Source organism: Poecile atricapillus, chromosome Z (genome assembly GCF_030490865.1).
Source record: "Poecile atricapillus isolate bPoeAtr1 chromosome Z, bPoeAtr1.hap1, whole genome shotgun sequence".
In the NCBI taxonomy this organism is placed as follows: Eukaryota; Metazoa; Chordata; class Aves; order Passeriformes; family Paridae; genus Poecile; species Poecile atricapillus.
This window is the reverse complement of record NC_081289.1, coordinates 135,112,991-135,140,476: the sequence shown is the minus strand read 5'-3', so window position 1 is coordinate 135,140,476 and position 27,486 is coordinate 135,112,991. Positions and strand designations below refer to the sequence as shown.

Genomic DNA, 27,486 nt, shown 5'->3' with positions numbered 1-27,486 from the left:
CTTGGAGGAAGGAAAATGTTGACCTGAAGTCATGCAGTATCTGAAAAATTTTCCTTAAAACACCCATATTTCTTCTATTTTCTAGTTAAAAAATGAACAGGAGACAAATTAAATTCCATCCAGCATTTCCAGCTGCAGACCAGAACTTGCACGTGGCAGAACGGCACAATCTCTGAATTCCAATTTCTAGGCCTGAAATTCTAGTCTTTGCAGATTCCCTTGACTTTCATCATCTTTACTATGCTGTAAGAGCCTGGAGCATTTTTCTGTTAGAAAAACTGCCAGGGTTAAAAAAACCCAAAAACAAACAAACAAACAAACAACCCCCCCCCACCCCCCCACCCCCCTCCCCCCCCAAAAAATCCCTCAGAAACTATTCTAAAATTAAGGTAGCTGCAGTTAATTTAGTTCTGCTGATCTTTCTTAGAGTTAGTGTGCACTATTTTCTACAGTAAAGTCACTTTGTTAACTGTATATTTGGATGGAGTTACTGGATGAAGATGTTCTATATGTTCATTTATTCCTCTCTCATCCCAGTATATGGGCAAATCCTTATTCAGCAAGCATCTTATACTTCCTGCTGGATAAGGCCAAGAAATAGCATGTGACTAGATGATGGGAGGAACACACCATGAGACAGATTCACAGGAAACAGAAGCTGAGATGTCAAAGATAGTTTAAATATGGGTGTTTCCACTCGAAGTTATAGCAATGTGATTCTTTTAAAACACTTCTTTTTGAGGAATTTTTTTATGTCTGATGGGCCGTTTCCAGAAAAGCAGCAGAATAGCCCTCTATTTATGCAATTTTTCACCAATTAATACAAGGAGTCTCTTTGTTTTATATAACCTTTCCCTACATGGGTTTTATTTTTCTGTGAATGCATTCATGAAGGATAGTTTGCTCCATTCCAAATGCAGATGCACAAAACTGAGCCTCTCCAGCTGTCATCTTTAAGTCTTCATGTCAACATCTGTGCATAAACTGGACTGAGTTTCTCAGTCCAGTGGCGGAAGACTAGAAATTAACGGGGGTCTGCAGATGCTCTAATTCCTTTTAAAACTGTGTGGTTTGGCCCAAGAACTAAAGGAGCTCTCGCCCTTTGGTGTAAGAGGGAACCTGGTCATATTAGGAAGTGCACCTTCTATTGAGTTCTTTTAATTTATGAGGATAGTCTAGAGTTTGTGACTTTCGTCACTGGTATCTGAGCATGACAGCCTTTTGTTGCCTCAGATTTTTAAATCTGAACTGATCACCCAGGTTGTATTTTCTTTGGTTGTTGAAGCAGAACTAACTACAAAATAGAAGAACTTTGCAACTGATTCTCCAGGATTAAGAGCTGTGGGTCTTTTCACACACCACTCAACGACACCCTGCATGTTTTGTCCCTGTGGGATTTTCTTTTTTTTGTTCTGAGCACAAAAGAATCATTTTAATAACCTGAACAGAAGGAGGCAAAAAAATTTTAATTCAAAACCACCTTTTTTAAAAACTGCTTCAGAAAACAGCAGGTTGTAATGTAGGAAGTTCAGTGAAAGAGTGGGGAAGACGAAAGATCTGAGTGTAAAGTTTGTTCTTTTTTCTCTCTTTAGAAAAATACTACTTTATTTAGAGATTTTCCTTTGGCATACAGGCTTTTCAGTAAGGCTGAGACTGCAAACTGTTGTCAGTCTAAACTGCTCTTCAGTCAATCAGGCCATGGACTAACTTCTGAAAGTAAAACCATAAAATTCTTTATTTTCTCACACAGTTCTAAATAAAATTATTTCTCCTTCCTTTAAACTTGTGAAACTGGGACCCAGACCTGTAACATTTTCCCCCCAGTTTGGTTTTGTTCTGGTTCATGTTTGTCTTGCACAGAAGTTGTGTTTTACCCCTGCCAATGGGGTGCACCCAGAACCGGAGTCACACACAGGCCTGTTTTGCACAGTGCAGGAATTAATGCTCATGACAGAGCTGGAGAGTTGCTGCCTTGCAAAGATGTCACAGGCAAGGACAGCAGTCCCTGGGACTCTGGAGGAAGGGAGGGCTAGGATTTGGGGGTGGTGTTTCATACAGAGTAGAGCTCAACTTGGCAGTGTGTTGAGAATCATCTTCTGCTGCCAGGATGCCAGCGCCTACCACAGAGGTCAAATATCACCTACTAAACCATTCATTGCAGCCAGGGACTTGTGGGTCTGGCCAAGTTTTGGTTAAATCTGGGAGCTTAGGGAGGGGGAGAGGTACAGACTCATCTTGGCACAGACAAGAAGCCATTAAGTGTACTCCAAATTACACCTTTGCAGTTTCCAGAAAGTTTTTCAGTTGTAACACAAAAGACAAGATACCATGTATTTTATAACAGAGGATGAAAGTCTCTGGCAGAAGATATTTTGTCTTGAGCATCTGTTAAGCAAGAGTTTTTCAATTATCAGCAATAATGGAAAGATGACTAATCTTCATGAACATTTCTGAGAAAAAAGATCTTGTACTCCACATGACTTAGTGAATATAAAGCTTGTTAATTTTAAAGAAGAAGAACACACATACACACCCCCCCCACACACACCAGCTGCTGTATTTTGAAGGATTTGCCTTCTTCTTTTGAAGGAAATTAATACGTAAGTTAACTATTTATTTGTAAAGTATTATGACACTCAATCAGCAGAGATTGCAGTAATTTGCAGAGAAAAGACTGCTGAGATTTCAGTCAAAACCTAGAAAATTTTAATCTTGATATAAAAAACTATTTAGCTTTAACTTTGGAACTGCTCTTTGTTTTTCAGAGAAGCTTTTGTGGTAATTCTTTGTCACTTAGTCCCCTCTTAGCAGGCCAAGTTCAGCAAAACTCATGAAAACAGCACAAAATGGGTATGGCAAAACATCGCTTTCTTTTATATTATGGCCATTACAGTAGATAATAAGATAATAAGGAGCTTAAAATTAGAGTATGTCATACACTTTCTAAGTGCTTCATTCTGGCCAAAATGGCTTAAAATGGCCATGTCACAAAGGAAGAGTAAGACCCCAAAGGAAACCTTGCAGATTTAAAATTTAAAATTTATGTGTGTGTGTATATACATACACATATATATGTATGTGTATATATATGTATGTATGTATATGTATGTGTATGTGTATGTATATATCTATATCTCTATATGTATATATACATGTGTAAAATAAACATATTTTAATCCTTAGTGCTGGTTTTCTTCCATTCAGCAGCAAAACAATGCTTAGGAAAAGCATATTAAAAATAGCGTTTCTCTATTGTCTCCAAATGGTAATGTCCTTGGCAAATATAGGTATGAACAAACCAGTATAGCTTTGTAACCATTAATCTTTATTGGATAAATGTACATTTTACAAAGTAAGCTTAACAAAATAACGTGGTCTCAGGTTTTGAAAACCTTTGTGGTGCAGACCTGATCCAAGTTCAAAAAGAAATGATAAAAACTCATCAGACAACAGCTCATTAAAGCTAATATTTTCAGTGGTTGATGCATAAAACTAAAAAATCACATCATAATCATCAAGTATCAACATGCATTTTTCTTCATAAGATGTGGTTACATACACTAGGAATGTGTACAAGGACATACAAATTCATAGGGCAGATTTTGATTCATTTGTTCTATTGTTGTGCTACTGATACCTGTATTCAGTATAAAATAATTTCAAATAAATATTTTCAAATAAAATTTTGAAATTTTGAAAAGCCGGTGACATGAATGCTGAAGAGTGGCCCAGTGTATTGGGACCTGAACTACTAAGCCAGCTAACATTTGCTTTCACCGGTTTAAATACTGAACTGGCTTAGCTGCTGCTTTGCAATGGCTTTTCCTGAAATACTGATTCTTGGAAGGCTGCTTGGAAAACTGTTTCAGCAACTTCACTGTTAAGTAAATACACAGTATTATCCTTCAGTATTATCCACAGTATTACATCCTTCTGAAGGAGCTCCAAACACCACAAAGTCTCTGTGTCTCTGTGCTGTTGGTGTATCCTGATTTCTCTAGTGTATATGCATTTGCTTTGATACCCGGCATTGGTTTACATCAGGTTTTAAAGATTCTAAGGCTAGGGGGAAACATTACAGTTCCCCTGCCTGATCCCCTTCACACTGCAAACTAAATTACCTTAGCTTCAAGCTGCTACTAAGGCAAGAACTACTGACACTCTTCTAAGAGAGAGAGAGACTAAGCATAAATATGTGCTAAAAATCTGTGGAAAATTACACCAGATACATCTTCAGAGGTTTGGAATGGGAATGCAATAAACCTGAATCCTTGACATTTATATTTTCACATTTTTTTCATCTATTTGAGCTCATTCAAATCGAGTACAGACTTTTTCCTTTAGATCTGGTCTCACCTGAGCCTGCTGATTATACATTCAGGCCTATTTCCATGATGCAAACTTAAATGAACATGTAAGAAGAACTGAATAAATGATCCAAAAATTTTGCATCAGTTGTTCAGTTCCTGACATAAATTTAACTAAAATATATTTAGAGATTAAATTGACTTTGCGTAAACTGCTCTTTAAATTCTCTAAACTCATTTTCCTTTATTTTTCATTCACTTTTGGGGAAAAGAACAATAGTAACATTTAATGATTAAGTAGGTGCAACCCAGATGACAATACATACTCTGTGAATCTGTGTCAGCTACCTAATGTATTCATCTCTGATACACAAGTAGCAGCACATTGCATCAAAACAAGGCTTCTTGATCCTCCAATATTATAATGTTATTTCACGGTCCAGTGAAATATACCAGTTCCAAAAAAGGTGTTTCTTCAGATAAACATCTATTGGGTTGTTTCCTCTTTTTACTTAGTTTCAAAAAGAAGAAACCCAGCAAAGGTGGAGAAGCGTTGATGGTCTCCGTGGAGGGCTCCATTTCCCATTCGTAGCCAAACTTCATCTCCCTTGGCGAGTTTTAGGACTGCGCTGTTTCCTGAAGTATCTGCTTTCCCTTTGGATTCATAGCTATAGATGAATATTTTAACAAGTCAGCTTTTTGTTTCTCAGCAGTGACCAAAAAACAACTTTAAAAAAAACATTCCAAGAAGTACCTTGTTATCCTGAGCAAAACTTTCTTGAAAGACTTGCCAACATTTTTTCAGCTTTATAAGGAAATTTTGGCAACTTTCTGCATTTGATCTCCTGGTCAAATTTTGCACCTTAACTTACTGCATTATTTAATTGCTTTTTGAAGTTCTGGAATTGTAACTTTTTTTTTTTTTTCCCCAGGACACAGGAACAAATTGAAAAAATGAAATGCTGCTCATTGATCACAATACTCCAGATTTTCTGTGATGCTTTTCTTCCCTTGAATTCATCCCAGCTAAATTTAAATGCCTCCAGGCCACGAGGCTGATGTGAGCTGAGCCCCTGTGCTCCCAGCACAGGCAGCTCACTCCATACTGAGCCTTTCATTGGAACATGGGTACATTGGATATGGGGCTAACCTCCTGGCTTTGCCTGAGGGTTGGTCCCCTTTCTTCTACCTCTTGCCTTTTTGGACATCAGTGCTTCAGGGGGAATAGAAATGAAACACTATTTTCTTTTGCAGAAAAGATCTATTGGGGATGAAGCAGCCTGTGGTGGTGTGCTAATGATAAAAAGAACAGTAAATGTCACTCATCCTTACACTCAGTAAATGTTACTCATCCTTACTACTGCAACTTAAACACTTTCCAACTTTAAAGTAAATTTCTCTGTCCTCATGCTAACAAGACTGTAACTAGTCACTGAACACTTTATTATTTCCTTTCTCTGACAAGCAAAATGAAGATAAAAGTGTATTTAACAGAATGACAGCATGATACCACTGAACTCCAGCCCTGACTTGCAGTGCTAAATTCTTTCCCTTGAGTTTGAGGAAATGGTGATCAAGGCTGAATTTTAGGTCCAGCATCTATGATGTGTGTAGTCCAAACATGCAAGCTGAGGATGGCAAAATAAAATAGTTTTTCTTGTTGGTTATTTTACCCTAGAGAATTTCTTTTAAAAAATCAACAATTTTATGTTTCTTGAAGTATGAGCAAGCTATCCTATCCATACAAATGTTTTTTGCATTAAGATGGCCTGGTCCTTTACTTACCTATATAAGCTGAACACTGTATTACCATTATGCATCAAGTACACGTACACTTCCTCCACATCTTCATGTTTCATCATATTGAAAGTAAAGAAATACACGCCTGAAAAGGTTATAAAATACAACTTGTTTGCTTCATAGAAAGAAGAAATCATGCTGCAGATTTGTGCTTATTGCTTAGGAAACAACAGCTGTGGACAAAACTCCCTTCCAGTTGTCTGCAGATATTTTGCTTCTGCTTATAGTGTTCCAAAATCTGATTAATTTTAATTCTGCATATGGCAGGGGTTGTTCTTCCTGCATCACAGCTGCATAAGAGGGGGGATTGATGCAGCTGAAAAATAACCCTTGAAGAACTGTAATGCCTCATTTCCAGCCACACATCTGTTGCAGGTCAGCTCACAGCTGAACTGGCTTGGGATAAGGCGGGGATGAAGAGATTGACAGGAGGGAGGAGGTGGAGGAGACAACTGTGAAGCTGCTGCTGCTTTCTACAACATCAGGGCCATGGCTCTGTCATCACAGTGGCTGAAAGGCTAAGAGCCACAGCAAAGCAGACAGTCCTGCTCCCTCCCCATCCCAGGCCATGCCTCTTCCTGCTGCCTTTGTGTCAACACTAGTCTCACTGGCTGGCAAGACCTCTCTTGGCTTGCTCAGTTTTCAATTCATTTTTCTGGAAAGTAGGTAGCAAGACCTATGCAGAGCGAGTACAAAGGCAGTTAAATAGTGCCTCGTCCTTATTGACTACTCTTCTCCCTATAGCTCCAATAATTGCATTACTTTGTTTTGCAAATGCTCACCATTCACTGGAGCACCAAATCTCCCAGTCATGACATCAAAAAAATTCCCAACATTGGTTTCAACGCTACTGAAGATAATCCCACTGTTCTGGTTGCTGAAGTGAGTAGCCATTGAAGCCATGAACGCAACCTGCAAAAATCCAGTTCTTATTCAGGCAGTTGTTCACAGAAAGCACATGTGTAGAGCAATCAGGTACAGATTTTTTCTTGTATTTGCAGTCTGTTTATTTTCCTGACAGAGATGTTCTTCTAGGGCTTGCTCCAAGGCAAATAAACTCCAGTTAACAAAACTCCCATTGAATGAAACTGGAAGACTAGGGTTCTCATATTCAATTGGACTATTCATGACTGTAACATAAATGTATGGTGTTTACAGTTCAGAACCTTAATTTCAGATTTTATTTACTTTTAAGTCTCCCTAGAATGATGCAACAGCAACATAGTATTGAATGGATGGTATTTCTGAGAAAAGAGTTTTATATAGTTTTTGTGTATTCCCCAATGCATTTAAACTGGATATTGCTTTTAACTGCACATGTGAAAATAAACAATGCTTGGTAAAATCCATGCAGATTAGTGTTTCTTGCTTAGAGATATATGAAGCACTTTTATTAGAGGTCCTTTGGAAGTGCAGCATCTGGGACTCAATATTCAATGCTTTTTCTATCTTGTCAGTTGCTCTCAGTCTTGAAAACAGAGGGTAGTGGAGACCAAGAGGGGAAAATAAGAAAATTAAAACTGTGCTTCAACTTTGTGTTTCACTTCTTGCCATGGAAATGTTTCATAGGAAGCAGTGCAAAACATCCCACACCAGAAAATTTAAATTACCCTTAGCAAGATACCAGGGAATGACCCTGCTAGTGGGCCTGGTCAGGGAAGGGAGTGACCTTTTCTGTAAGTCTATCATTCCCCCCATCCATTATGTGAGTAAATGGGACAGCATCAGAATTGCTGCACCTCATTGCCAGAAGGTTACATAGAGACTTGGCTTTTTATTTCTATCTCAGCTTCTTAAATGACAAGTTCAATTGCAGCTGTTACTGCCCATCACAAAAATGACATTTTTTCTGAGATTCCAGCTATGCTGGTATTTTAAAAATATTAAAAAACAGCCCAAACTCCTTTTGATTTCAGATCCAAACCAGAACAAAACCAAAACAGACAATCAAATGCAAGTCTGGATCCAGCAACGGAAATCATTAGCCATCTGTTCAGAAATTTAAGGAGTTCCAGATGTGAGCTGAAAGCTTGGGCTGATTTTCCTTACCCCTGCATGGATGCATTTTCTATGATGGCAAATTGTTAATATCTTGCTTCTCAGCCAGGATCACATCAAAGTTCATCGTGTGTTAAAGGAAAGCAGCTGCAGTGGCAGATTGATGGAATTTATTGCTTTTGTCTAGATTCCATTTCACAGTCTCTTTGACCCTGAGCTACTTTCTGTGGGCTGATCAGAACAGCAGAAAAATATGTCTTTTCTTCTTAGGTCTCATTATGATGTAGTAGGTCAACATGGATACAAAAAGTTTTTTAAATAATCTTGTACTTAGAACAGTATTGCATTCAAAAGTGTTTTCTCCTATACCACCACTGACTTGAAAATTTTTAAGTATGATGGTAAGGAATAATATGCTATACTGTAAACATTTTTAAGCATATCTGTTAAAAGAAGTAGAAATAGTTGGAAATAGGCATTACAATATGTGGTTTTGTTGCTCATCCTCTTTCATCACTCAGTTTTAATTATATTACTACCATAGTCTTTATGTAAGAAAATAAACAGTGGTAGCTCATTTAAAAATTGTGGAAGGACATATGTTGAATGTAATTAAAAGTATGTTTATAAGATATATAGATATATATATGCATATACTATATGTATGTGCATATATATGAATATATGTATTTGTATGTGTGTATTTATATATGTGTGTGTGTATATATATATGTATATATATATGTGTGTGTGTGTGTGTATTTATATTTATATATTTATATATATATATACACACACACAAGCTCTCTGCCAGATTCCTGGGATTTGAAGAAGCTTTAATGCAAAAGCTCTGAGATTGTGCCAATACAAGAGTTGAGCTCAGCAGCTCAGGCTTGAGCCCATATTTAAATGCTCATCTGGCTTTTGAGTTATTCATTCACAGGCAGAAACTACATGGCCCCAAACATATTTAAAGTATCTAGACATATAACTATACAGATAACTACTGAGGTGTATTTTTTGAAACTATAGGACTATTACTGCACTCAAAAGTTTTGAGCCCATACTTTGAGAAGCTGGATACATGTACTTCTGAGAATCTCACAAAGCCTGGCTGCCCTGAGAAACATGACTCCTTTACTTTTTCCGTATGCTGTGGGAAGTGCAATTATTTATGTGATACAGCTTGGTAAGAAAACGATAGTCCCTGCTATTCTCCTTCAATAACCGAGATACTGGCTTCCTGCCCTCAAAGGGAAGCATGTATGTTTCTTCCTGTCTCTTACTCAGCTGGATTCTGAGTAAAGCTTTTCTTTTCAAGAAAGATCTGGCAGAGCACATTTTTCAGTAAGGACAAAGGCTATATATGCCTGTTACAGTATTCATTTACAACGGGATTTGCTTCTTAAGTATCTTACAGCAATAAGATGCTGTTTTTTCAGTGAAGAAAAACATAAACTGATATTTGCTGTAGCTAATACCACCCAGAGATGTTGTACCTGTAGCTCTGGGGGAATCCCAGGGTAACCCTTCTCGCCTTTGGGTCCATGATGGCCACGCTCTCCTCTTGGTCCCATATCTCCTTTGTCTCCTTTCTCACCTTTAGCTCCTTCCTGGCCAGTTGCTCCATTATTTCCATTGTTTCCATGATTTCCTGAAGGGAAACAAGGCTTTCTGTTTTATTTAAATAATTTATTGTATTTTAACAGGTAAGTGTGACAGGGTCCTCTTCCACCAGCTTGCAGCATGGGTACTCTCCAGTGCCATAAACCCCAAGCTGAGCTGTAATGGGTAAGAAGCCGTTTGGTCAGGTTGATGCTTTTGGTGAGCAAGTTTCCAGAAGGACATAGATCTTGGGAGTTAACCCTCATGTTGCTTTGGTTTTGCTGTATAAAATGGTGGTGTCTCAAATCATTGCTTTATTGGGGAGATGTGCAAGAAGACCTCAGCAGACAGAAGGTTCAAGAAAAGCAAAAGCCACTTTCTATTGACAGGTACTAGGTAGCCTGCAGAAGTAGTCTTGCTTTTGTATAGAAGTAGTCTTTGCTTTAGTATAAAAAAAAAATTTCCTGGTAAATTAAGTCAATCATGAAAGGGTAAGATAATTTTGAATAAGATTTTGCTATCTTTGAAACACATCCATGCAAATGATGAATGGCTGTAGCATTAAGGTTGCTAAAATCTGTGCTAAAAACAGGACAGTGTGCACTCACAGGGTGCTGGTTAGGGGTCGTTTGATTGCATATTCCTAGATTAAAAGAGAGACAAAAAAATTTTTTTGAGATGGCTTACTATGAGTAAATGAGTAAAAAGACTCATTACAAAACATACTCATGCATTTGCAGTATTACTTACTTCCTGGTGTTTACTGGCTAAATTACTGAGCAAATGGCTATGCAACTGACAGGATTTTTAAGTTGGCTAGAATCACTGAGCAATTATTATGCCTCCTGCAGCAAAAGCCTGATCTTTCAGCTCAGGGGATTAATTAAAGTCATCATTGTTCTAATTCTACCTGAATTGAAATTTGGTTATTTGCCACTCTTCTTGTTCTTTGATCGTTCTCTCTGGTTACAAATTTACAAGAAGAATAATGTTGTTTGAGATCAAATCTGATGATTAAATGATTCTTCAGAGTTTTTCTATTAAGGGGAAAAAAAAGACTTCAAATAAGGAAGCCAAATGGTGAAAGAAATTATGCCCATTTTTATTTGGCTAGAGGAATCTGCAGCTCTTAAAAATAACAAGCATGATCCTTTATATGCAGCCAGAACTGCTCTACCAGTTCAGAACAGAAGCTTGCAAGCAATATTTGATTCAATCAAGGGGAAAAACAACTGCTGCTGTTCCCCTTACAGGCACAGCAACATGAAATCCAGCAAATGAAGGAGACAGAAATCCCAGGGTGCAGGAAGTTGCTGCCAGACATACATTTGTGGTATCCTACAGTGACAGAAGTGGGACTAAGACACAAGGGAAGGGCAAAGCTGTGACTCTGCCACGCCCCAGTATGTCCACTGCAGCCTTTAAAATGTGGGGCTAGTATAACACTGTATCCTGCTTCTAAGAATCCAACAATTTATTAATAAGTAATGGATCACTGAGTTGCATTTTTATTGTGATAACAGAAGATGTAAGCTTTGGAAGAAGAGACAAGTCTGTCTTTCAGTGACCTGTTCATTTATGTTGTACCTCTACTTTAGGAATGCTGATTTGCAAATCCCTGAAGGTAGCTGCTGTAACAAATTTACACCAGCATGCAACCAACACTTTCCCTTCTCTAGGCTCTTCTATTTCTATATCATATCAATTATCAGATCAAAGTATATACTTTCCTTGTGTATGCTGTTCTTCTCTGCACATTTTTGATGTTTAAAAAAAAAGGATTTTTTTATTATGTAAGACAAGATGAAAGAAGGAAGTGAAGGAATTTCTGTGAGAGAACAGAAGCATCTGTGTTTCTGTAAAATATTGGCTAGCAGTATGCTAGACGAAGAAAAGCCCTTAAATACAGTACACAGTAACACAGCTGGATATACAAAGGTGATCACAATAATCAGCTCCAGGGAACAAGTTCTTCCAAGTTTATTGGGAACTTCATGCTGTTTTAAGAGACCAATTTTCCCTAGAGATGCAGTTTCATTACTTTCAGTATGAATTTGTGAAAGCAGAATTTTAATAACAAATAGATTTTCAATGGAAAATACTTTAGAATATAACTGAAAATATCTGTCTCCTCTGAAATTATATGAATGAAAAATTTGTTCCTGAATCTGTCCCCAAATAGTGGTGTTTCGACCACTCTCTGATATTTCATAGAATAGCCTGTAATTTACAGCCTGCAAGTAGACTGATCAAAAAGTGAATTAAACTTCATCTTTACCTGGCATCCCAGGGGGCCCAGGAGGTCCTGGGGGCCCTTGGTAGAGTCGAACTCCAAAGTCACCTCGGCAGCAGGAACTGCAGTCTGGATTCTGCGGTCCGGGCTGGGGGGGCTAAGTGCACAAAAATAAGCTTTAAGTAGCTCATTCATGGAGAACATCAATCTTATGCATGCTGGTTACAGGGTCTTCATTATATATTTCTGTTTATATACTTGGTAAGTTTTCAAAACAATTCTTATCTGGCATGAAATTCTCACATAGTTAGGTTGTCCCTGAAGATGTTTTCTTTGGAAGATTTAAAGGAATTGCTCTCAAAGCATTCAAGAATCTATATGAATATTAAAGAAAAATTGGAGGTTTTGAAAATAAATTAATACCAAGTAATGAAATTCAGATGACTATTTCAATTAGATTCACATCCTGATCCCACATTTCAACTGAGCTTTGATGACAAACATGCCTGTGTACAAATGGTAGGACACAAGGGACTTGATTTGACCTTCAGCAATGAACTATCCTCCATTAAACATAAATAGAACTGTGTTGGACCACCCAAAGAAGATACTAAAAAAATATCTGTGCAATATATTACACTTCATGATCCCAGACCAGATTTACAGGCTACTAAAGTTGGGGGACCTTAAAAAAGTGCCATGACACAAGACAAAAATTTGAATTTACAATACCACAAGGTGTATGGGGCTTTTGATCATTTGTAGTGGTGAATGTGTAACTATGAAAACCAATGTGCTAATTAATATAGCAGCATAAATAAAATAATGAGTTTATTATGTACAGCTCAGCTACTATAGCAATCAGTTTAATAATGGCTTCATTTAATTGGTTTTCTTTTTCGTAATATTGTGTTTATACTAATGGAAACTCATTCAATTCTGACTAAATTTCAGTACTTAGTAATCATAGATCTTCCAGTATGTCAGATAAGGCCAAAGTCCGGTGTTGGATTTTATTCCTCTACCCCCTCATTTGTTCCCTCTTTGTTTCTTTTCCCTTACACTTCTCTCCTGAGATGCATCCTGAGATGCAAAACTGCAGTTCTTAAAATTTGGAGAGGGATAGTTACACCAATCAAATCAAATTACTACTCTTTTTTTTTTTTTTAAATTATTCTACTATTTGCCTTCCTTCCCCTTCTTTCCCCTAATCTTTACCATTGCCAAATTACTTGCCCAATGCAGACTTATTGGTTTAGTAGCAGAAAATGAGCCTCTAGCACGATGGGAGCTGTCAAATGAACACACAGATGTGCTGTATTCCTGCCCTTGGTCTCATCAGTGATGTCATCTGAAACTTTCTGCCTGTTTTGGACAATACCAAGTATACCCCCAGAATTCATTGATTTCAGGAGGCTTAGGAACTTATGGATATAAAAAATGCATTTCATGCCACTGCCAAAATACTGCAACTCCTCCAACGAGAGAGACGCAGGCCCTGTCCAGCTGGAACCAGTGATGCTGGAGTTACCATGGGAATAAAGAATGACTTGACAGCTAAACAAATATCCTTCACTTTCAAAGAGTTATGGAAAAGTTAAGACTTGCCAATGGGCACAAGGGCTTCATATTTATGGGGTTTTGTCAAAGTGATGCTTTTTAGATTAATTCTGGACAAGGTCTGTACTTAACGAGAAAAGTTCTGCCTGTTGAACTGCCTCTTCCTGGAGAATCTGTTTGTATTTTTCTGGTTGTTTTGTCTCTTCCAGTTGTTAGGCAGGACATAACTGACAATCACCCAATACACTTTTTATAATTTTCCTAGTATGAGAGAAGGAGTAGCTCTGCTTTCAGCTCATTTTCAGTCCTTGAAAGGGAACCAAGTACAAGAGGACTGGAATTGTGCAAGCATTTTGCACCCCCTAAAAGGATAACATTGATTTTTTGCATTAAGATTAAAATCTCCAGCCTTTTTTAGATAATAGTGCTTCATATTCGTGTTAAATAGGAAGGTGAACTAAATACACACCTGCCAAGAGCAAACAAGTCATATCAGTCTGAAAATAACCAAAGGCTTAGAACAGTGTATTGTAACTGAGGGAAGACATGAATCCAGCAAAGTGGGCTGCATGTGAGACTCTCTGTGCAATTTGTCTTTTTCAGACAATGCACTGAAATCTAGAACAACTTTTTTAGAGAGACAACTATTTTAAAATAAAATAAATACGAGCTGTCACCATAACCAAGTGCTATTTGGCATTACCTCAAAATAAGCTCATCAGGTTCTTAGTGTGAAACAAGGCAAGTCCTGCCAGTCTGGTTGTATGCAACAGTTCCACTGATTTCAAAATGACTGTTTATGCAAGTCATAAAGTAATTAGTTTATTACCTTTACTGATTCTTTCACTAGGAGAAAAAATTATTCATGGTCAGCTGCCAAGGACAATGAATATTTAGGATTTTCTTTCAATCTTTGAAAGCAGAGAACTTCCTGAAGAGTACATTTAAAGGAAAAATGTGTTCCTAAAGTAAAATTGCACTCAAACATGACATAGAGATTAGTTGCAATCTACTTGCCAAAGGCATCTTTTGCAGCCATTTGTGCATAAAGTTTGTCAGTGAATCTTTGGCTTTGCTACCAGAACATTAATATGATTTAGGAGCTTGTGAAATGCATCTGCCACATTGATTTCCTAACACTGATAGTAAATTGGAGCTATTTCTGAGCTATTTGCTGAATTTCCCATGATTCAGTATATAGGAGAATGATCTAGGCAACAGATGATCTATAAAATTCCCTTAATTTAAAGCTGTGAACGAGTCATAATTGGAGACCCAGTCATTTTTGACTTCCTGGTTAATTTTATGAGTTTCTGTTTTATTGTCTAAGACAATGCAGAAGACAAGTAATTACGTCCACCATTTTTGGCTTCTGTTCTGAATCCAAAATAGTCTGTCTCTGTGGCCACTAAGGCCTTCCATGCCCCTTCTCCAAGCAAAGAAACAAACAAAAGTTGCCAAAATTAAGGTTAAAACACTGTTTGGCAAGCAATGTTTAAAGATTTTCAAAGAGCAGCCTGAAATGGGAAAATAGTCTGCTGTCACTCTTTTTAGTCACCAAGAGCTCTTGTTCTTGAGAAATGCATGTTATATTTTACATGAGTTAACAGCTGTGTGGATACTGGCCTTGCACCCAGTGCAACAAAGACAATGGTAAAGAAAAATACTATCATCTCTTTTCCACAATAGGGAATTAAAACTTCAGCAAGAGGGTGAAATTCCCCAGCCTAAATTCTCTTTAGCTGGGTAGAGCTATTCCATCTAAAACAACCAGGAAAGCAGGAACATAGGAATTGAATAGTTTCCATATAACTCAAGAGAAAGAGAGAGATTTGACATGAATTAAAACATGTCGGCACCACCTTTGTTCTTCCCTCTGCCTAGAAATTCCTGGAGTCTGGAAGTGGAAAACATGTATTTCGTAAGCTACTGTGTGATTGATTATCCCTGTCATGCATCTGCTAGTGCTCCATTTCGTTTCAGTAAGCCAAAAATTGCATCATTTCCCCAGAAGAGATTGCTTCTTGGAGATGAGTTGGCAGGTAAATCACTGCCTTCAGCTGTACTCAGACTTGCTGGGCTCATTTTTATTGTCACAACCAGTTCCCCCAGCAGGCAGTTCCAGACAAGTTGCATTAAACTCTCAGACGAGAGACACATGCAGCCTGAACACAGTGACACTTTCTGTGAGGGAGAGCTTGAGCCCTAAAAAGTTGTCGTTTTTTTCATTATCCTGCATTGTCTGAAATTGTGTAGTGTTCAAGGGGAATCTTTTGTACGTGGTCTGCAGCACACAGCTGCAGAGCTCTCCCTGCAGCAAAGAGGTCTGCACACACTGGCTGGCTCTTTGGACTCTACATACCTTATGTTTTACACTGCTTATATCTGCAAGCACGGTTTAACATGCCTACATTTAAATATCTGTTTCACTGGGTGCACTGGAGAAACATTTAACTCTTGACCAAGAAATACAAAACGCAAAGCACTGTGAAGTTTTAATACAGGGAATACAGTGGTGTCTTAAACCCATTCCCATATGCATTTTAGTTATTCAAGCCCAGAATAGGATTAAAATCAAACCTCTTCTCTGCTTATCATAACATAGGCTATTATTCAATTCTTATCTGCATGTACTTGATTTTGGCAATTCAAAATATTATATTTTGATCTGAAAAAATTTCTAAACCCCAGATGGTAAAAGGTAAACTATACAAGACTCAAATATTTGTATCAGCTATAGAAAAAAAGTACTCATGTTCTTGCTATTACTAAAACACATCAATCAAAAAAAACCCTTCATTTGAAAGGAATTTTATTTTGCCTAGTGCTAGAAAAAGCTTCATCTTCTGCCCTTCAGATCTTTTTCTTTCAAATTTGGACTGCAATATTTTGTGTACAATCAGGTTATGCCATTTTACCTGTGTTATAAACTAATGACTGTAGTATGTAAAGTGCCAGGAAAGGCATAAAAAGATTCTCAGTTTAAAATGCAGATACTGCAGATGATTTAGAGTTTCATTGCACGCCTTTTTTCTTCTTCAACTCTCCACTGATTTATATTATTAAATCTACTCATTACATTACTATCTGGGGTTTTTTTCAAGCTACTCCTTAGAATAACATTTTTGAACATTCAGAATTTCATTGTTTGTCTCAAGCTCAAAAAATATACTTTATATACATAATTTTAAAGTAAAATTATTCTCTGATGATTGAATCTCTCCAAATACCTCTAGAAATGCTGTCATTTTCCTTCACATCCAAATGAGTTAGTAATATTTAAACTTTGATATAGTAAATAATTAATACCTTGAGATAATTAAGAGACTGCATTTCAGAATATATGATTTCACAAGTTCACAGTTTCAAAAGAACAAAGTACTGCTACCTGTGTTGAAACCAGTGTCCCCAACCACTGCTGGTTCTACCAGCTCATTAAAAGATCCTATAAATTAGCCCAGCAGGATACAGACCAATACACAACTTTAATAAAAATTATTTCATAAATATATCACTAATAATGTTAGCAAAAAAAAAATTAAAATATCTCATTAGCTTTAAATATATCTTTAGAAGATTAATTCAGAGTACCTGGACTCTATCTGAGGTAGTCAGTTCTACATCATCTACCTCTGGTCTCAGGACATTATGGTCTGTAGATGTGCTATTATCAACAGTCCACTCTATTAGTTGATTCCGCTGTTTCAATATTTCCCTGCTTCTGGAACCTTTGTGACCAGTCTGGTGGTGACTTTGCAATATTTTGGCCACTGGTTTATAAGATCTTCTGCTCACCTCCATGTATTCATCTTGACACAGGCAAAATGGAAGAAAAAATAAAGCCAGTAGATGCCAACTGATGAAATCCTTCTCTGCCATGTTAATCAAAATAAATTTTCAGGAGTCCAGCAAATGCCTTGCAGAAGGAGAACCTCTTTGCTGCACCAGACGTTATGTGGTCCTTTCAGCTTTTCCACTAGTAAGCCTGGCACTGAGACCAGTACCAGGTTTTATACGCTTGCATGCAATAAATAAAACTAAAAATGCCAAAGTGACAGGATCCTTCATCCAAAATCAGTCATGCTCCTTTAAACAAACCAGGCATTATTCACCACTTCACCACCACAAGGAAAATTGATTTGTATGCTGGAAATGACCACAGCATTTAATGGACTCCTGTGGTTCCTATTTGGGGGCATTAAAAAATGTAGCACCTTTCCTTTGGCATGTTTTTGTTTAAGCGTGAAAAAATGTGTTGGAAATGGGGAACATGTGGCTAATGGTTTACGCTCCTTGATTAGACATGGAAAGGCTGTGAATTCGCACTCTTAAATGTCTTTTGGACACAGTCACCTTTCTTATTTGCCAGGAAATTCACACACACAACTGCGTCAGCCCAAGCTGAAAAATCCTTCCAAAAGCAATTAGGAAACAAAAGCACAAGAGGAGCTTTTGCATATGAACCTGACCCAATGGCTGTTTCTGACTATGCTTTTCATTCACTAGGAGAAAAATATTGAATTTCTGTCAGTTGGCCAACAGTGGAAAGAGACCGGGTAAGTAGCTTTAAAAAACTGGGTTGAATTCAGATTCACAGAGCCCCATTTCTCAGCATTAGTTCAACATACTTGGCCAAGCAATATTTTCTCCCTTGAGTTCCTAATGTTTTCCTAAATGTAATTGCCAAACCAAGTTTTATGTTTTCACTGCTAAGTAAATATAAATTTGCCGGGGGTTTATTCCCAACTAAAAGAATCAAATTATATGTGTATAATAAAAATATCCTTATTTTACTTTTTGAACCACCCACTAGTATTCTCTAGAAAGCCATAACTGCAGGATGCAGCTCTGTACATGCATCCACAAGCACACCCAACCTCCCCAAAAGCAAGTCCTGGTCTATGAGCAAGTCTTCACCAAAACATGGCTGAAGCATTACTGAAGAAGGGGTTAGTCCCAGAAATGATCCCCAGCCCTGCAATGTGGTGATGGTAAGAAAGCATTTGCGTGATAGTGTGAAAGGATTCTCTGTTCCATATTCTAGTTCCTTGTGTGGGAGACCACAGGAGAAGTCGTGTCAGGGGGGAGATGCTGGCTGGAGAGGAGTGAGAGGCGTGAGCCCTTGGCAGCTGGGGGCTGTTTGCTGGTGTCACAAGCACAAGGAGTGTCAGTCTTGGCCAGTACCCCACCACTTGCCATGGTCATTTCCTACTCAACAGCACACAGAGAGGAGGGTGGGTCTGCACCACTTCCCCCAAAGGCAATGCTAGCACCCACAGACACGAGGGGTCTGAGACAGTGCTGCAGCCTACTGGAGGCACCCAAGGGCTGGTCTTCCCTTTTTTTCATTCTCCACCTGCTAAATATGGCACAGGAGCATAGTGCTTGCCCCCAAGGACAAACATAACCAAGTTGTCTCAGTGACACTTGCTCTCCACTGCCAGGAACAGAGGTGGCTACAGGTTTTCTCATCCCACAGGCTTCCCAGGCAGAGCTTCATCTTCTTTTTTTTGTTGTGTTTATTGCTCCTATGTTAAAGATTAAAGGCAGCAATCTTTAATTGAACCTTAATTCAATTGCAGTGAATTTCAATTTTGGATTCCCAAGGCAGATACTCGGAATTATTAAATAACACTTCATAGATTAGCTTTCGAGCCTTGTTGCAGTATATGAATATTAATTAACTGAACAATCTTGCAGAAGAGGCTCATTAGCCTATGCTTTATGACTATTGAAAATCCTGATTTTTAAAAAAAAATTCAAATATTCTGGCTATTTCACCAGGCAAACAGAAGTCGAAGGGAATTTTCTGGAGAGTGAAGCAAGATTTCAGAAAACACAGTTTCAGATTCTGCAGAAGCTGCTGCCACCAAAGTGGGATTTCTTTCTCACTTAGAGAGGACTTTCTTGGTAGGAAGGGAGTTTGAAAATCCTGGATTCTGTAAAATTGGGAATGACTAAGAGACAAAAATCATTAAATTAAATGCCATTATCTTGGCATTTAATAATTTGATTCAGCAAGTGCTGGGACAGGACTGATGTTTTCAGCTGACATTAGGGCTTTCATAACTTTCCAAAGTCTGTTCCAAGAGGTTCCTGTGACAAATGTTTCCAATGTGAGTAATGAACTTCCACAGCACCCATGTCCCAGAAGAAGAAGGAATAAAACCAAAGAGGTTTGGGCTTCAAAGCCACCATCTATCATTTCATGCAAAAGCTGAAACAAGCATGTTTCTTGGCAGCTATTAGGAGGAAGAAAGATTCCCTCTCTTCCTTCCTCACTAATGGAGTCCACCTGGTCCCTGCCCATCACTGCTTTTGTGGTTTGATGCTACACACATTTTTAATGTCCAAATTAATAGCAGAGTTTAGACTTTTCTCTTTTTATTTCCAATCTTTTGAACAGAATTCTGTATGCAGAAATATTTGCTGCCCATTATTCTGCTCTGTGCCTTCAGCGAGGAATAGTTGTCCCACAAAATCATTGTCTAATGGCAGAAATTTTGGACTCAGAAGTAAAAAAACAATGGAGGAATTGATTCTCATGCTCTATTCTTGATCTCCAAATGATCAAATACACTCATTCAAACATGTGGCCTGAATCTAAAATAATAGGACATCAAAATAGCAGGGCTTTGAATTAACTTTCTGCTAGACTAAAACACTGAAAATTCTTCATGCAGAGAAGAACAGATCTTCCTGATCTGGAGATGAGAAAAGGACTGACCTAAAAGGTTTGGGTTTGCTTTTAGGTCCAAGTTTGGTGTGGGTTGCAGGTGTGCTGACAGAGAAAATAAAATCTAACTCCCTCCCTACACTTTGCTATGCATTTGCACACCTAACATCACCCTTCCAGCCTTTGCCAGCTGAAGTCACACACAGCTGCCACTACATTTGTCCTGTCAGTCTCCAGCAGCAGGATATGCCTCAATCTGTTAATTGAGGAATTAATTAAGGAAATTATTAATTTTATTATTTTGTTAATAAATTATTAATTAAAGAATTAATTAAGGAACCTAAGATGAAGTGAAGCACATGGATCTGTTAATGTCAGGTAATGAGTTATCAGCTAAAATGCAAAAACTGTTAAATGAAAGCTGCTTCCCACCTTGTCTGCAGGCAAAAACTGCTCCATGAGAGAGATGACTGATTCTTATAACCATGTTTTTCGTATTGACAAGCAAGTTATTGGTGAGGTTAGTATTTGAAATTGAAGACTACTGTTTCAAGAGAGAGACTTGGATCTGTAATTAAACATTTATGGCCCCTTCACTTACAACTAATCCTGTTTGCAGTGATAATTCCTCCATACCAGACACAGAGATAATCTGCCCCTGCAGTTTCACAAGCAAATCTCCACTGAGGCAGTAAAAGAGACAGACCACAGCTGAAGGGATGAGGGTCACCCTGCCACATGTCACCATGACATACGGACCAGCGCCAAATTCCCAGCCCACAATAGCTCTCTGGGCTCATTGCTCCCTTGGTACACTCCTTGTGCTGCCCTCATAGGGCTGCCCACCCCCTTGGTCTGGCAGGAACTCCCACCACTCCTGCAGCAGCACAGGGGCGAAGTCTCCTCTGTCTGGTGCCAAGGAAGAACACCCAGCACTGTGCTACCCTTTGGCTCACTGCTATAGCAGTGAGGGCAGAGCCCTCAGACCTCATCCTGGCACCTTTGAAGCCTCTTCCCATGTCTGTACTGACCACTGCAAACTCACAGGGACTAATTAAGTATTTTCATTGAAAGCTTCCGTGATCTCCTTTTTCTGTGGCAGTTTTGGTCAGTAACAGGGATCCAAGCAAAACCCACCACCCTCCTCCCCAGGAGAGCCTCCAGAGTGAGCCACCAAGGGGAAGACAGATTCATGGGGCTTTCCAGGTGTTTGTCACCCAAAAAGGGCTTACAGTCACTGCCCATGCATCCCCTTCTCCATGGTTAAACATTTTGTTCTCCTGTAACCCACATCCACTGAGCTCTGCAGACAGTGGTGGTGCAGTGAGTGCTTTGTGCAGTTTGGCTTGTGACACCCAAGCTGTGTGTGGTTTGCAGTCACACCAGCTCCCTGAGGAGCATAGCAGAGAAGTGTGTTTTATAGGTGTTTCCCAAACTGGTTATAGGAATCTATTCCACTAGCTGTGGAGAATGAGAGTGGGGGAAATCCTGCTCCATTACATGCCTTCTGCCCTCACCCAGTGCAGATGACTTTCGAGAAAGGTGTGAATTCTCCCTAACTCTGACTTATCCATCAGTCAGGAAATCCTCTTGCCTTGCTTGACTCTGGAATTTTCTTTCCAATATAATATGAGAGGTGGGGCTGAGGTCTCTCAATCTACTCTCTACCATCTCTTGGATTCCCCAGGATAGTACCCTGAGGTGATAGGCTCCAGCAGCCCAGGACTAGCACTGCTACCTCATCCCTCCATTTTTGCAGCCTAAAAACATTTTTCTCACCCAATCCATACACATAAACTGAGGGATCCCTTAAAAGGGCAGAAACTCAGGCCTAAGCTCCCAGCTGCAGTATGGATGATCCTCCAAAACACTGCTCAGCCTCTGCCAGCTCATCTGCACAAACCCTGTTCTCCAAAATATGTACCAGAGACACATGTACTCCATCAATGCCATTTTCACGGGTCTGTGGCAAAATGCCTGGATCAGACAGTTCACAGCCCCAGATGGGATGGCCAGGTGGTTTATCCAAGTCCCTTTCAAACTTGAAGAAATAGATTTCACAGTGGTGATAGGGCTGCAGTTATGGAACAAATAATGCAGTGTGATAAGCTTTTTCCAGTGTGCAATGCATCAGTTATCCGTCTCTAATTGAAGAGCCAGAGCACAGTGACTTCCAAGAAAGCAGGGTGGGGAGAGAACAGACATGGAGCCAAGAGAATAGCCATGGTCAACATTTTGTCAGGGACGGATAGCCTAGTTTGGATTAAACAAGATCTAACCCTAATCTTTGGCTTCCTCTTAATTCACCCTTTTTTCTCCCTCAAGTTTTGAAATGTTTAAATTTATTACTTGAAATATGCTCTTCTCTGCAATTCCTTTGCCCTGGCCAGGACCAAAAGTGTACACAGCTAAAATACCACAGAAACAACCACTCGTTATTTTAACCACCCAACACACACTAATGAATGTCTTGTGAGAACCCCTGCTCTGACTTCACCCTCAACTCAAACTCTGCACATGCAGGCGGTGTGGTGAGTTCAAGTGAGGTGTGCTGGTTTTGGGTGGGAAACTGAGAAGCATTTTCAGGCCTGCAGGTTTCTTCTGCCCTGCACAATGAAAGGCACAAAGACAAAATGTTCTCAGTGTGCTCTCATATTCAGGAGAGGTAAAGAATAAACTATAAAATATTTGTCTGGGGACTGTAAGCAGAATTCCAGAGTTTGCATGACCCAGTGTCACACAAATAATTTCTAACAGAATTTCTCAGATTCCAAAGATCTATAAAAGACAATACATCTTTAAGAAAGCAGACTAGCAAGTGAAAAATGGAGTTTACATTAATGGTCAAACTCTCCCAGTTCTCCCTCCCCTGTTTGGGCCTTGCACGAAAATGAAGTGTGGCAGATCCATAATCCACTAACACGGTAAGATCTTGTTACTGGGAGAGTTGTTGACTGTTGTGATTATATGTATAGTTCTTCAAATCTTTGTTTTATTCATATATTGGGGCATGGGACACCTTTGTTTAAGGGTGGGGCTGTCAGGAAAGTGGCATCACTCTGGGTTTGGATTTCAACCTTCTGGTAAGCTCTGCTGAGATCATTAGGTGAAAGGTCCAAGCCCTTGCTTGTGCATTCACTGTGTCCAGGCTGCAGTCAAAATAATAAAAACCTGTGTTACCATGCCTGGGTCATGAAAGGGACAAAATAAACCAGACTGTGGTAGGTGGAGGCGTGTCCATCACCACCTACCAACAACACCTACCCAAGTGGGCCAGATTAAGGGGAGCTAAGAAGCCAGCCATAGATAGGTTGGGAAAAAGGCTGGACTTATCAGAACAACTCAATCCAACCTGGTGTATAAAGCCAGCAGCTGAAATGTGCTGCAGGCCTAGCTTTTTGCTTTGTTTGTTCTCCTTGTAAAAGGTTTATGATATATACCCCATCCACAACCATCTGTTTACCCTAGAAGAGGGAGAAAATGGACTGGACAGAATGGAGAGGGACATCTGGCACATTCACTTTCATTCATTGCTTGCCTGCTTGAACTAAAAATATTTTTTAAAATTTATGCTGTAATAAGAACTGGGAAAGAGCCACATGGACTGAAGACAAGTAAAACTCTCTTAGAGAGCTGGCAGCCCTTGCTGGCTTAAATCCCAGCCAGCTAACACCATTTATAACAGAGAATGAGGTTCCTACAAGGAAAAGCTAAGCTTGTCTCCCTAATTTGGGTTCTAAATATTCCTAGGGAGAAGGAAAAAAAAGGTATTTTGAAAAATATATTATATCACCATTGTGGGGGATTTATATTACATTTTTATACAATGGCTTTATACACTTGAGGAATTCCTTATTCATCTATAGGAAAGGGTAGATGGTCCAGACATTTACAGACCATTTCTAGACCTGTTACCAACCACATCCAGCCTCTGGTCTTGAGATTGTCAGCAGTGACTCTGGTTGAGGGGACAGCTCTTGCAACACTTTCTGGAGTTTCTCTAGACTTTTCCTGCCACACTTGTTACCCAATGTTCATGCCCTTATAACAGTCCCTGGACTAATTTGGAGTGAGTGAAGTGGAAATAAGAGCAAGCTAGACCTAAATGGTTTGGATGGACAGTTCTCTAGCAGTGCCATAGGCGCAGCTACTTCTGGTGCTGCTTCAAGTGTCTGTGTTATTTGGAGTTTTCCCTTTATCAAAGACACAAGAGCAGTCTGCCACATCCTTGCTGCCAGTTAAGGACCTGAGCAACCTATTTATGGCTGTGTATCAAGGGAGTGACATTTCAACCTGCCAGATCCATCAGGACAGCATCTTCAGGACAGAGGGGTGGTGGGAAGAGGGAAGAGATCTTGCACAGATCTGAGGGGGCCTCTGGGAGCAGCAATACCATTTCAGCACTGGCCAGGTGATGAGTGCCCTTCAGTCCTGGAGAAGCCCTTTCTCCTGCTCATAGGCACAGCTGATGCCTTGGAGCAGAGGGTACACAAGATTAGGACAATAAAAGTATGTATTTATTGAAGTCCTTCAATCGATACACCTTGGGCAGTCAGAAGCCTCCCCAAAGGGGCGACACCCAAGATGGATGACAGTCACAAGTTTTTCAGACAATTCAGGTTTGGTCTATGTGCATATCAGGAGTTAATCCTCCAATTACAGCTTCAGGTAGTGAAGTCATATACCCCCAGTGTGCTTCCCCCCAAATTCAGTTTTTGGCGCCTGAGGCAGTAGAGTATCCTTGAGTCGCAGGCCTAGAGGGATTTTGTCTGAATAAAATAGGAGAACACTAGCTGACAGGCTATGAAGTTTTAGAGTTATACCCTCAAGCAGTACAGGATTTGAAAGATATAAAAGCTAAAATCCTAAGGCACCACAGTGAGACAGTGTCTCCAGCCCATGGTGCACTGCCCTTGGGGAAGATGCATCATGTGAATCAATTTCCGTGAGCACAACCTCACTAGATGAATAAAATGTTCTGTCATGGAGTAAATAAAAAAGACTACAGTTCAGAAGACAGTGTAAAAATTAAGGGTGAAAACAATGCTGCCTAAGGTATTTGCCCTTTAGACCTTCAAATGCTGAAAGATTTCCCCAAATTCTTTCTGCTAGCAACACTGGGTGTCATGTCTTTTCATTTTCATGGTAAGACAAAAGCTCTGGATAACCCAGAGTGGGTTAGAATTGCTTTTTTGGTGGTGGCCCAGCCTCAGACAGTGGTGTTTCCATCAGAGATAGACATGGGGTTGTAGGTTTGTGGATAAATCCTTCACAGAGCAGATCTGTTCTTGTTCTCCCTGAGCTTTTCAAAGCTGTGAACTTTCTTGAATTGGGTGATTTCTTGTGCTTTGCTTCCATCCCTTTTTACCTGTCTGTTGCTTTTTACAAGGGTTAGATCCGCATGGTGGATCATGCCTCTGCACCCAGAACAATTGCTCTGTACCCTGAGGTCAGCAGGAGCCTCTGCTTTGCTATTCCCGTGCTGGGGTTTTATCAACAAACAGGACAGCCAAAAAGCTTCTCTTTCTGTAGCATTGAACTAAAAGTCACATGGGAGGCTGAGGACCTTGTATGAGTGATTAATACTCCACAGTACAGTGTAAACCACACACCCCCAAACACAGAGACTGGATGGTGAGACACTGTCACAGCTGCCTCATCACCACTTCCTGATGAAAATAACCCCTGTGAAGGTGCAGGTTTAAGCACACATCCTGAGGTTTTACTCCAAATAATAAGTAAAAAGTCTTACATTCATTTAAGAAATGGGTGAACTCAGCTGGTGCCTTTGCTGTCTTCTCCTGCCTGAAGGTTCAGTTTCAAAATCACCTTCCTAATATAAAGAAATGCAATGTAATGGCTGTGTTATGGCCACCCACAGCACCACTGTCAATTTACTTTGTTAGGAACATGCTATGGAAATATATGTTGCTTTTAATTTTTAATAATACTTTATGGAAAGAAAACATTTCTTTCTACAATCTTTACCAGGTAAAAGCTCACAGAGATAAGTATTTTGTGCCAAAATAATTGCTGCTAAGGTATTCATTAATTTAATTTTTTGTTATTACTGTTTCTATTTCAGAGAAAAATGGTTTTAATCTTTTTTAAGAGAAGTCAATCATCTTGGCATATTTGGAAATATAAAAATAAAAAGGTGGGGTCTCTTGTCTGATGAGATTGAAAATGGTCAGAGGGCTGGAGCACCTCTCTTGTAAAGACAGGCTGAGAGAGATGAGATTGTTGAGTCTGGAGAAGAGAAGACTCCTGAAACCTTCCTGTGGCTTTTCAATGCATATAGGAGGCTCATAAAAGAGATGGAGGCAGATTTTTTAGCCGTGACAGGACAAAGGCCCTTAAAATAAAGGTTTGATTTAAAATTATATATAAAGACATAGTTTTTTACAGCAAGGGTGGTGAAACACTAAGATGGGTTGCCCAGAAGGGTGGTACATACTGGAAATGTACCATCCCTGGAAACATTCAAGATCAGGTTGAATTGCAGGGGATTGGAGTAGGTGACCTTTACAGGCCACTTCCAGTCTAATCCATTCTAAGAGTGGAAGTCTGGATGTGTTAATAGGAGGTATTATTTTTTCATATATGTCTCAGATTCATTCAGGCAACACAAGCTTTGGAGAGAAATAAAGAGAGCAGATTTCTCTAGCAGATTTCTCGAAAAACCTCAGAAACCTCAGGACACAGAAGCTGCTCAAGCAGACATTAAATGAATGATCTGATTTTAATGTAGCTCATTAGTTCGTAAGAAAAACAGATGGGATATTGAATTATGGCCAAGAGTTCATCTGCAATGGGGCACTTTTGGCTCAGCTAGTTTCACTCCACATCTGTAATTTCTATTAACTTCTTCAGTAATGTCAAATTCAGTTTCTGCTGGGAGAGAAACCTGAGTATTTTTATAAAAGGCTCAGCCACAGGATTGTTAGCAAAGCTCTGGAAGAGACACTCCCAAAGCACGAGGCAGCAATCCCAGCCTCCTCCTCCACCTCAGGCTGAGTTATGAGGATGGGGTGCAGGAAAAGCAATGTTATCATTGCCATCAGCTCATTTGTTTTGCCGCACCCCGTGGCCAGCCGTCGGCATGGGTGAAGCAGGCAGCTGCCAGGGTGAGCAAGGGAGAGAAACTCTGCATCCCACGGCAGCCTTTGGACACCTATCTGCTGTTGCAGCAGCAAATCCAGCAGAGCCTGCCTGCCTGCCTGCTGGAAGCTGGTGGACCACAACCCCACTAGGGAACTTGCATGGCACTGACCAAGATCATCCTCACCAGCTGAGGAGGGGCTGGG

The 27,486-nt window shown here is 39.5% G+C and overlaps 1 protein-coding gene across 2 annotated transcripts; it reads right to left on the bottom strand.

Moving 5' to 3' along the window:
* Positions 1 to 3,360: 3,360 nt before the first annotated feature.
* C1QTNF3 (C1q and TNF related 3) lies at positions 3,361 to 17,484 on the bottom strand. Of its 2 annotated transcripts, none has more exons than XM_058825962.1 (6): positions 17,299 to 17,484; positions 11,989 to 12,100; positions 9,605 to 9,759; positions 6,890 to 7,019; positions 6,093 to 6,192; positions 3,361 to 4,975 (listed from the first exon to the last, which is right to left on the bottom strand). In XM_058825962.1, exons 1-6 carry the CDS (start codon positions 17,380 to 17,382, stop codon positions 4,816 to 4,818), a joined length of 741 nt encoding a protein of 246 aa, XP_058681945.1. In that variant the 5' UTR covers positions 17,383 to 17,484; the 3' UTR covers positions 3,361 to 4,815. The 2 variants fall into 2 exon arrangements, with proteins under 2 accessions (XP_058681945.1, XP_058681944.1); XM_058825961.1 differs by having other exon boundaries at positions 17,095 to 17,471.
* Positions 17,485 to 27,486: the final 10,002 nt, after the last annotated feature.

Bases quoted from the DNA above. Each gene is read 5' to 3' on its own strand.
- C1QTNF3 (XM_058825961.1), bottom strand. From the start codon at position 17,382: ATGGCAGAGAAGGATTTCATCAGTTGGCATCTACTGGCTTTATTTTTT. The intron at 7,020-9,604 runs GTACAACATCTC...GGATTTTTGCAG, and splicing joins GGATTCCCCCAGAGCTACAG to GTTGCGTTCATGGCTTCAAT. The intron at 6,193-6,889 runs GTGAGCATTTGC...TAACCTTTTCAG, and splicing joins ATTTGGTGCTCCAGTGAATG to GCGTGTATTTCTTTACTTTC.